Source organism: Impatiens glandulifera, chromosome 4 (genome assembly GCF_907164915.1).
Source record: "Impatiens glandulifera chromosome 4, dImpGla2.1, whole genome shotgun sequence".
NCBI classification, from domain to species: Eukaryota; Viridiplantae; Streptophyta; class Magnoliopsida; order Ericales; family Balsaminaceae; genus Impatiens; species Impatiens glandulifera.
The window spans coordinates 11323749-11336242 of NC_061865.1; the positions used below are offsets into that span (position 1 = coordinate 11323749).

Consider the following 12494-nt stretch of genomic DNA (forward strand, 5'->3'; position numbering starts at 1 on the left):
TTTGGTGTCTTATTTGGAATCCAGCTCATAAAGAGTCGTTTGATGGGTGGGTATTCGGACTCTTATTGGGCGCACCTTCATCCATCAGTTTTTTAGCTGTCATTTATTTTAAAATTTAAACAATTTAATGTCATCTCTTTTTTACACATCATCATTTATTTATATATATATATATTTTTTTATTTATTTAAAATTATATATCTCTCTTTCCTCAGTCTCTTTTATCTTCGATTCTCTTGCCCTAAATCTTAAATCTGACCCGACCCGACTTGACTTTCATTAACCAGGGCCGGCCGTGGGAAGCTTTAGGGTCATCCTCTTCACTCTCCATACGCTTACATTAACTATTTGCATTACAAACTTTAAACATGAGAACATAATATACAATATTAACTTAATAATTTAAATTAAATTATAATACATCATATTATATTTTTCAATATAACTTCTTCTTTTCTTCTTTATAAGACATTTTTTTTTCATGAAAACTATATACGATAACTTTAACCTTGTCAAGTTAATCATTTGTTGTCGACCATGTTTTCTTAAATTGAATCAACTTGACTTGATGTTGAGAAGTAAAAAAAATGCTTGAAAATTGAATCAACTTTTTGTTGAAATAAAAGTCATATTAGTGTTGATTTTAGGAGGTGCTCCCATTGTAATTGAATACAGACCTGAGGTAAGCCCAGCAACCCGGGCTGCCCATTTAATAATAAAGAAGATATTTATATTGTTTAGCTGAACTAACGTTATTATTTTATAGAGAATCATATATATATATATTTATTTAAATGTATATTAGTATTTGATTTTATTTATTTTGAAATGATTTCCATGTTTTTGATAAACTTGAGAAATACTAAATAGCATATATCGCTTGAATCTTGTGACAATAAATTTCAATATGAGTTTGTTGTGAAAATTAATTTTGTTAGGCACTTTATTGGATTTCTTTATACCAATATGGATATTCAAAATAATCGAAACATTAATTTAATATTAATAGCACCACTTTAATATTAATGGCATCATTAAAAGAATAAGCTCGTAAGAAATATATAATGATGTTTAATTTTTAATGTATCCGAATTACCGGGTCGAGAGTTGTGGTTAATTTAGATATATATGTAAGAGTAAATGAATATTTGGGTCGAATTGTGGGTTGACCCGCTCATAAACTTAAAACGGTTAAAAATAAAATAAAAAAAGCTATAAGTATGGTTTGAACTTGCAACCCTAAAAACAAGTACAACCCTTTAACCAACTAAGTTAATAACACTTTATATTTTAAATTCAACACCAAATTTGATGAACGCGTGATATTTCAACAATATAAGTTCAACTTTTTAACTAACTAATATATATATATATATAATTATAATGATGCTTAATTTTTAATGTGTCCGAATTGCCGGGTCGAGAGCTGTGGTTAATTTGGATATATATGTGAGAGTAAATGAATATTTTGGGTCAGATTGTGGGTTGACCCGCTAATAAACTTAAAACGGTTAAAAATATTGGCAAAACAAACTCTAAATCATCCGTGCTCCATGCAATGGCAAGACGAGTCTGAAGAAATATTCAGCTTGACCTCATTTACTATTGAATTCCAAAGAACCAATTCGCTTTCCATAGTCGTTTCCTCAAGAAACGGAGGAAACGAGCTCAAGTTCATCCAAGAAAACAAACATGTATTCCCTTCCAAACACTTTATTCCGTACTCCCTCAATCTGTTTACCATAAGTTGTTGCCTCTTTAACAATCTTTCGCGGTTCACTTTTATATACTTCTTTGTAAAAAATTTGCCCGACAACATGCATGAGCAAATGTTGTGTTTGAGAGGAGATAAGAGTGATACTAGACATTCTTCTAGCGATTGTCACAACTTTGTCATTGTACGAGTATATAGTCTTGACCCTAAACCTTGGGAGTCCGAGGTCTTTTGAGAGACTATAGACTATGTGAACTTTCTCAGCTTATTTGTAATTTTTGGATACCAAGATCTCGGCTATGCTAACAAAATCAGGCGATGAGAACACAGATCCTGAATAGATTTCGTTTGAGACGAGATGGATGTTCTTTTGGACAACAAAATTGAAGATTTCCTCGAGAGTGGAGCGAGGGATAGTTACCCCTAAAGGGTTTGAGGGATTTGTTATGAGCACCCTTCTCACTTACATGTTCATGGATTGTGCATTTTGGTTTGCAACTTCCATGGCTTTGGGTGTTACTTAGTAACCGTTCGAACTTTCGCAATGTATGTATTGATATGATTTTTGCATTTGTTCTCTATCGCAAATTTCTATCGAATCTAAAAAAAATTAACAAAATTAAAACAAGTTAGTACCGCTAAATGCACATCTGCTCACAATAATATTATACAATTTACATTATAAATAAATAAATTATGAATTAATATAAGTTTTGTACTGTGTCATCTATTTATTATTATTTTTTAATTAAATATATATATATATATATTTAATTTGTTAGTATAAAATAATTTAATTATATATAAATAATAATAATATATAACTAATATGTTTTTAAAATTAAAATTTATGATTTAAATGAACTCTAATTTTCAGATAAGTTTTGCAAAAAAAAAAAATATACAACAAGGATTTGGAATTCTTTCTGGTGTTCTTTGAGACATAAATAAACCCGATCATAGAGAGAGGTATTAAACTCAAATTTAGTCAATTTATTATTCAACCCATATTATTTATTAATATGGGTTTGGTATCCAAATTAAATTTTAAATATTAACATATTTATTACGTTTTTGACTCGTTTAAAATATTTTTAGCTAGTTTAACACATTTTTTATCATTTAACAATTATTTAATTTTTTCTCCGTTTAATATGTTTTTAACTTGATCAACACTTTTTAAACTCGTTTAACCAATATTGATCACATTTTGACCTGTTTAACAATTATTTAACTTGTTTTGATCCGTTTAATACGCTGTTTACTTGTTTAATACATTTTTGGTCCGTTTAACACACTTTTGATATCTTACCACGTTTTAGTTCGTTATCTATATATATATATATAATGATGCTTAATTTTCAAAGTGTTCGGATTGCCGGGTCGAGAGCTGTGGTTAATTTGGATATATGTGAGAGTAAATGGATACTTGGGTCGGATTGTGGGTTGACCCGTCCATAAACTTAAAACGGTTAAAAATAAAATTAAAAATGTTATAGGTATGGTTCGAACTTGCAACCTAACAAAACAATTATAACATTTTAATCAACTAGGCTAGTAACACTTTATATTTTAAATTCAATCCAAAATTTGATAAACGCGTGACATTTTAATAATATAAGTTCAACTTTTTAACTAATCTATATATATATATAATGATGCTTAATTTTTAAAGTGTCCGGATTATCGGGGTCGAGAACTGTGGTTAATTTGGATATATGTGAGAGTAAATGGATACTTGGGTTGGATTGTGGGTTGACCCGCCCATAAAAATTTTACCGTAATATTTTTTTCACGATTTTTTATATCATTACTCGTGCAAATGCACGGGATACATGCTAGTTTAATTAATAAATTAATCGATAAAATAATAGGTGAAATGAATTAACAAAGGCTTCATTATAATAAACTTACTAATTTTTAAGAAAAAAAGATCACAATAAATGATCATTTAAACATTCGTGCTTTCAAAAATTAGCTTATTTAGCCTCTTTTAATAACTTTAGTTAATTTTTATTTTTAAATTATATATTTATTCATTAAATATTAATATATTTTCTCTCTCCTTCTTTTTTATTAATTAAATTAGGTAATTTATTTTATTCTTAAATTTTTTATTTTTATATTAGTTTCTCTTTTTATTTCATTTTTTCATCAAATTTTTTTTTTCATAATTTTAAATCCTCATTTTTTTTTTAAAACTTAACAACTTATTTATGAATTTTATGTTTTAATTTAATATTTTTTTGAAGAATTTATTTTTTATTATTTTAGTACGAACAAAAATGAAATTAATAATTTTTTATTTAATTTTTATTCGTAAGAACATTGTTTTGTCTTTGATTATTACTGGGTATTTGTTGAATGACTTGCTATTATTATCCAATTTTGGATTATTAATTTATTTATTTTTTGTGTTGTGTTGAAGGATTTTTTATTCATGAAATGATAAATTATTATATTCATTCATTAAAACCAAATAGTTTTAGAATAATTAATAATTAATGTTAATATAAGAAAAAAATATAAAAAATATAAAATTAAAATAATTAATAATATATATATATATATATATTAAAATTAAAATAATCAATAAATACTCATATAAAAATAATAATAAATTTATGGAAAAAAAAATAGTAGGTACATTAATCAAATTTATTAGTGTATGTACGTACATCTAATTAAACTTTTATTTTTTATTTTTAAACCAATCTATTTATTAAAGAGATTATTAATTATCTTTAACAATTATAACATGTTTTTTTTATTACTGAAATGTATACAATAAATATATAATATTAATAAAAATTTTAAATTTTTTTTTTTATCTCACTTGAGTATAGACCAATTATTTTCTTTTACTAAATAAGGAAGATATCAAATAACAATTAAGAAAAACATGAATTCTGTAAACTAATTAAATAAAAAATAATTAAATTTATTTAATTTGAACAATGAATAACCTAATAACCCATTCCAACCCAAATTAACATACCTAAATTAATATTTGGAGTTTGAGTTAACCAAAACTGAACATTCACTAATGAAGAATTTTGAAAACATTCACTAATGAAGAATTTAGGAAAATTATATGCATGACACAATTGGTCAAAATGAAAATAAAAAAATAACAAGTAAATCAAGAACAGACAGATTTATAAATTTAGATTTATAAATTTCAGACAGATATCAACAAAAAATATATACAACAAAAATTAAAAATCAATCATAAAATGAGAGAAACACTCTCTTTTCATCCAACAACTCATATATTTCTCCCAAACCTTTTTAACATTTTTTCAAGTACACAACATATGATAATAAATTCCTACTACTACTGATAATAATGAGATCTCCAAAATATTTAATCAGATTTGTGATGGCCTTACTCTAGAAGGGGGGCATACTGCAAGTAGAATCTTCTTCCTTGGACCCTTTTCAAAGGCACAAAACAAATTGTAAGTTTTTCTTTTATTTCAACCAGGTCATTCATTATCGCATTGTATAAATAAATGACCACAAGTATAAAGGACACAATTTCTTTTTGTAAGCTTGACCCACTCCAGGTTAGGGCACTCTTAGTGGGAAATCGAATCCGAGACATTACCTGAGACATTTCGTAATCTAACTATGGAAGTTTGGGTTAACTTCTATACAATGTCAATCAATATCAGCTATGATACCAAACCAGATAGAGAATATAGGACAATCGGCTCAATCTTTTAACCAAATGATATTAACATCCAATCCAAGATCAGGCAAATAGTAAGAGTTAATCATTTTATCCAGACAAATGACTTCATAATAATTCAAAAATATGATTTCCAAGCAAAGGAAGTGATGAAATAAATGATTTATGGATTGGTGCTAAAGGGAAAAAAGACCATACCATTGGTATTCCCAAGTCCTTCAAGTCCTTGTCTCCCATTTGTTTAAGTGCTAACATATCCACCTGAAATTTGCAAGGGAAGATGTTGAGAGTGCATAATCAATCAAAAAATCAACTAGAATATCTTAATTAACTTTTTATAGATAAATTTTAAAAACCTTAAAATGAAAACTATATAACTCAACTCAATAAAGTTATTTCTCAATTTAAATTGAGATAACTACGACAGTCCTGTCTCTTTGTTGAACTAGGTAATACACAGTTTCACTGCTAGTAACTTTACATATAACTATACCATTCCTTAACACTTCTACTATGTTCAAATTTCATGCAATAGTTATTTTACCCCATTCACTCCATGAATCCATCATACATGCAAAATAATTGGAGCTGTTAGATATATCCTTATCGATGATCAAACTATCTCACCCTATTATTTGGAGTTGTTAGAGCTTGTTGGATTATTTCCAAATAATCCACCATCCCAATAAACAACACTTTTTCAATCTCATCATTTAAATCATAAACTAAAAAATACCCTTCATTTTTTAAACTTTATTTATTATAAATTAAAGGTAAGGGTAAAATGGTAAATGAACCTAAATAATCCAATGTTTTGAACCAAACAACAAACATGATCTATCTTATTCAAATAAACCAAGATCAAACAAGCTCTTAGATATCCTCTCATTAATGTCTATTATTTTTAAACAAATATTTAGGCTCATCTAAGAACATGTAACCAGTTTCATGACAGCCCATGTTTTCAGTTTCCCAATTATAATTCGTTATAATACAATGAACTTGATGTGCAACCAGTCTACCTGAAGAATATAGAAACTCAAACATCTTTCTCACCATGAGGATATGATGTTACATAGAGCATAACAATAGAAAAAATAGCTTACCTCCTCAGCTTGAAAAAGAACAGCATATTTCTGCAGACCCAGGGCATTCAACAAACCACTCACTGTTTGGTGCTGCTCGCTCTACAAAACCAATTGTTTCTTAGAAAATAACTAATACTAGCAATTCTAAAGTATAAATGTACAAGTTTTTTCTCCAACTTATATTTCAAGATTCTATCATAAGTTCAGTCACTCCCATTAAAGAAATCACAATGAGGCAGCCGTTAGCCATGACCACGCCACAAGGAGAAGAAAGTATATTTAATTCTTCTGATATCTGCTAACCTCATTTACGTCATGACTCAAATCAACAAAATATTTTAATTACATCCAGTAATTGAGAAAAAACTGTACAAAAAAATAGATTGTGCCCACCAAGATATTCATAAACCCACATGAAATCTGTGATTGGCCCCAATTGGAAACACTTCTGGATTCGTTTCAAGTTACACAGAAGTTTGGAAACTAAATTTAGTCAGACATTGATTCATAAATATTTTTTTGTTAAAAACAGTAGTGTTTTCAAATGGGAACAATAGTAATGGCGGGTAAGTATAGGAGAACCATAAATCTTGATATGAAAATTTTAGAAGTGTTGAGAATTGAGGGAAAAGAAGGTACCATATATGATCCATTTAGAAAGCAGCTTGTTGTTGGAGGTCCTGCCATCGGTTTGGCCCTAGCAGTAATAGCAGGTGGACCACTAGAAATCATATAAGGATCTGGAGCACGATTCCCCACAATCCTTTGCGTTTCTTGAGCTCCATTTGCTCTTCTTGGTGGCACTCCAAGTAATTCATCATGTCTTGCAGATGTCAATAGTTCCCTAGAGGTGTTATAAACTCTCTCTCTTGATGGAGATTCTAAAGAATCCTGAGGGTAAGAAGAGTAAGATCTTCTTGATAAGTCTTCGTGCATCACTTTCTCTACTCTTTGTGGTGAAGTGCGTCCCGAAAAACCTCTTTCTGTAGACCATGTAGTTCTAGGCATTGGTCTATATTCTTCTACCTTCCTTGCTTCAACCTCATTTCGCATTTGCTTAATAGCCTCTTTCTGCATCAGTTTAAGTCGCAGGTCATTTTTACCAATTCGTCCACCTTCAAAACCCACAGACGACCCATTACAAAAAGCACTTAACAATACCCATTTGGAAACACTTATAATATATGTTTCTGTATCCAGAATCCGAATGAAAAACAATCAATAAATTTATGTGGATCGTGATACACAAGCAAAGCAACACTGATCCAAGAAACATATCCAACCAATCACAAAATGAAAAAGGCGAATAGAACAAGCAAAAGCTAAAGATTAGTACTTGCTCTCGCATTACCTGGCTGGTATGGACCAAATTCTCCTCGTAACCTGAAAATAGCATTCAACCGAAATAAAAGGTCATGAACTTTACAACCAAGCAGCTCTTTTACAATTCATCATGAGCAAAACCCTGCCCTCCAAAATAGCATTATGACAAGGAAAAGGGAAATGCAAAAGAAAAGAAAATATCATATCATATCACACACCTCTTGTTTCTAGTCACCGAAGAAGAACCATACCCATCATTCTCAAACCTCTGACCCATAGGCCGTTTACCTCCTGATGAGAACTGAGAATTTGCATACAGAGCCTCAGATTTCTTTACTACCTATAAAGAACCACATTGTTAGAACTTTGTCAAACAAAAAAAAGTACTACTCTTTTCAGATTCTGAATCAACGAAAGTAAATCCTTGCTCTAACTTATAGAACCCCCCATCAAAATTCAAAAACTCAAGCAAATTAATTTAGTCAACTGTGATCTAATATGTCAAGATGAAGTAAATAAACATGTAAAGACGAAGATAAGCAGAAAACATTCTCCGATCAGAAGACAAATGTGTACCTGACCGGAGCGGCCGAGTGTAATGGTGACCCGGGGCTCCGACATTCCTGTTCTAGCAGTGAAAGAAACAAATGAATCGGAGTTCGTTCGTTCTCAATCGGTGATATGAAAGATGATTTGGTAAATCTTGATCAAAGCTAAACACTGTCTTCTTCTTCTTCTGTGATCGTATCATCTGGTATCATTACAAATCACAATAACCCTAAATGGTCAAGAAATATAACCCTAGTTCTTCGTCAATGGTCAAGTTGGAGCCAGACCGGCTGGCTTCGGTTTATTTATTCTCATCAATTATTAGGGTTTAAATAAAATCACATTTATTTATTATTATAAAATTATAATGTTTATTTCTTTCTTTTTTTAATCAAGTCAATATACCTAACTTAAAATACTTTTATTAAAATATAATAAATCCTAATTTTAAAAATAAACAAATAAATATAATAAATATTTTATTTATAGTCAACAAATTGAGAAAGACTTAACAACCTATTTGAAAAAATCTCAATCAAAATATTCAAAAGCTTATTTGTTAAATAAAAAAAATATATATATTAATCTAAAAAAAAATCATCAATTTTTCACTTAAAACAAGTTTGATTTAACTCAAATCTATTTTTTTATATCAAATATAAATAATATTATTTTTTTCATTTTCTTTTGATAATTTTAAAAGTGAGTGTGATCATAAAAAAAATTCTGATTAATGTTAGTGGAGGACGAGTTTTAAAGAAGTCTCGCCTCCTACAAAATAATTTTAATATATATTATTTATTTTATTAAAATAATGGTTTACACACAACTAATTAAGATAACTCAAGTTTTGATTCTTATTAAAAACAAGTATTAGTTCGATATTTTAACTTCATAAATTAAAAAATATTGTTATTTAACTTTTAAATTCAAAAAATAAAATATCAATTTGACATTTAACTTTTTAAATTAAAGAAGTACACATCGGTTCAAAATGTTAAATAAACATAAAAAATAAGTTCGATATTTTAACCTCCTAAATTAAAAAAAAAAAATCTATTGAATTCTATTGAAATTTTAATTCAGATTCTTAATTTTAAATCTTTTACCAAACTGTCCAAACTTAATAATTAATATTAGACTCAAATTCTAATTTTATAGTTACTAAATATTTTTTTTTTTTAGAGAATCTTTCGAGAGTGTTTTCTATGATTATGTTTCAAAACCCAAACATATAAATCAATTATTATAAATTTATATGAACAAGAAAGAAAAATCATTTTGTATTGATGAAGTAAAACAATAACAATACATCTCAAGTTGGATGACCAGAAATGAGTTTTCAAACAATATTTCAACCTAAAAAATGTTCAAATTGTTAAAAATCTTTAAACCCAATTATTAATAATTCTTAATATTTTATAAATTTAAATTGATGTCCTTAGACTATTATATATTTTCTTAAATCTCTGTTCTCTCAACTCTTAAAGATGACCAATTATATTTTATAGATTTATTTTTATCAAAATAACAATATATTTTAATAAACTAAAATACACATTAATTTTTTTAAAAAAAAGGTTATAATTGATAATATAATCTCTTAAAACTTATTTAGATTTTCACAAATTTCAATCAATAATTAATTTCATATATTGCGGAGTAAAATAATTCATAAATGTAGTGTATTTGTATATCACTAATTATTTTTACTTTTTATTTTGATAATTTTAAAAGTGGTTGTGATCATGAAAAAAAATACTATTTTCAATTAATGTCGGTGGAGGATCAGTCGTAAAGAAGTCTTCACTCCTATTAAAAAAATGAATCACAAATAAAACGTGTTGGAAATTAGTTAAGAATATGTTTGGAAAGGTGAAAAACAAGTAATAAGATAAGAATTCACTTTGATGTGAAAAATTATAAAATTATAATTCAATCATAATTTTTATATTTAAAAAAAAGAATATAATAAAAATAATTTTAATATATGTTATATATTTTATTAAGATAACATAACAAATTATAATATCTCAAGTATCAAGAGTTTTGTCTAGATTTTGATTCTCAATAAAAAGAAAAAAAATATTAGTTCAACATGTTAACTTCATTAATTAAAATAAAAATCGATTTAACATTTTACATTTTAAATTTTAAATTTAAAAAACGCCCCGCCTACGCCCCACCCACGCCCAAACCCACGCCCGAGCCCAAGCCCACGCCCATGCCCACGCCCACGCCCAAGCCCACGCCCAAGCCCACGCCCAAGCCCAAGCCCAAGCCCAAGCCCACGCCCCACCCACGCCCACGCCCACGCCCTACGCCCCGCGCACAACCCCCACCCCCATGATCCACGCCCCATTCACAAACCATTCAGATTAAACTACATTTCTCGGATCAAAGCATTTCAAACCAAAACAATATAACTAACTAAGCATTTCAACCTTAACTCTAACTAAAGCCTAAATTCTAAACTAAAACTCTAAAACCATAAAACTTCATACTCAACATGCAAAAAACGGAAAAATCATTAGGGAGTAGAACTAACTAAGCATTACTAACCTCAGTAATGTTGGGCGAACGTCGGGCTAACTGTCTACGGGGCTTGGCGATCGTCGGGAGTCGGCCTGTTTGTGATTCCAGGGAGCAACGGCGACTGGGGTTGGAACAATATTGTCGGAGAAGATAGGGGGACGGCGGCCGTGGCTGGCTGGGGCTAGAGCAATGTCTCCTGGGGAGTCGCCGGGGAAGAGAGGGGGAGAAAAGAGAAAACGGGAAGGAGAATGGGGGAAAAGGAAAAAGAAAAGGAAGAAGAAGAAGAAGAAAAAAAAGGTTAGTAAGGGTAAAAATGGAAAATTTTTATAAAAAAAGTTAAAAATAAAATTTGATATTTTTAAGGTTAAATATGAGAATGACCTCTTTTTGAGGGTCATTTGATCAAATTTCCCGTGTTAATTTTGTAGGAAAAAAAAAAGAAAAAAAAAATATTGCATGCCAAACAAGGTCTAGGTGTAATCAGAACCCAGACTCCAAAATAACAATCCAAATAGGGTCGCATGTTTAATCATTCACCCAGAGGTCCCAGGCTCCCGTGCAGCCTATTAAATAAAATAAAGAATAAATTTTTATAACTTTTTAAACATAAATAGGTCTTGCTTAGTGGTTTGGAAAGAAACATAAACTTATCATTTTGTCATGAGTTCAAACCTCACAAAAACTTTTTTTTTATCATTTTTTTTAGCAATCAAAAATCACGTTTTTTTAGGCTGGGACATCCCATACATCGGGTCCGGCACTGTCCAGACCCTTTCTTCCCTATACATCAAGAGCATGCAACCTTCCATTTTCTTCTTCAATTTTCAGTTCCTCTCTCCAAAATCAGAAGAAAGACCTAATCGATTAACACAATGATTCCAGGTTCGGTTCGAAAAATTTAGACGTTTACCTCTTTGTATTTTCTGATTTCGAGCAAAATCTGTAAACACGATGGTCATGTGATAAAGTTTACAATCAATAAAATTGGTTCTTCAATGTGATACTTTATGAAATTCAGGGGGTATGAAATGAATTGATGATACTTATTTCTAATAACATAATGGTTATTTTCACTTACGACTGAATCCCCCTTTACTTAAGACCGAGTTTTCTAATTTAGGACCGAGAGCCTTTAGCCTAGGAACATTGATTAGTACAGAGCCTCCTAGACCTAGGACCGATGATTATGACTGAGCCTCCTAGACCTAGGACCAATGATTAAAACCGAACCTCCTAGACCTAGGACCGGTAAAACTAACCCTAACCTTAGACTTAGGACCAATAGATGCCTAACTCTAGGACCGAGCACCTAGACCGGAAGACTTGACCTAGGACCGAGCAACCTGAGTTTGGGACAAAACCTCTCAGGTCTAGGACCGAGCAACCTAAGTTTGGGACCGAGCCTCCCGAACCCAAGATCGAGCTCTCCTGTCTCTTGACCCATACGACCCGAGCCATGATCCGGACCACCCCGATCTAGACCGAGCCCGACAGAGCCTAGATTGGCCAAACCGAACCCAGACCCTAGAACTTTGGTCCTAAGGCCTGTTTGGTTCCACTTTTCAAAATTCAAAATTATTTTTGTGATTTT

At 30.0% G+C, this 12494-nt stretch overlaps 1 protein-coding gene and 1 pseudogene across 1 annotated transcript; both read right to left on the minus strand.

Annotated features, from left to right (window-relative positions):
• Positions 1–1540: 1540 nt before the first annotated feature.
• LOC124934720 lies at positions 1541–2441 on the minus strand (annotated as a pseudogene).
• Positions 2442–4932: 2491 nt separating this feature from the next.
• Positions 4933–8611, minus strand: LOC124935760 (protein bicaudal C homolog 1-A-like). Its single transcript, XM_047476184.1, has 7 exons — positions 8396–8611; positions 8038–8159; positions 7848–7879; positions 7136–7611; positions 6515–6595; positions 5607–5669; positions 4933–5151 (listed from the first exon to the last, which is right to left on the minus strand). The coding sequence occupies exons 1-7, from the start codon at positions 8438–8440 to the stop codon at positions 5086–5088; spliced, it is 885 nt and encodes a 294-aa protein (XP_047332140.1). The 5' UTR covers positions 8441–8611; the 3' UTR covers positions 4933–5085.
• Positions 8612–12494: the final 3883 nt, after the last annotated feature.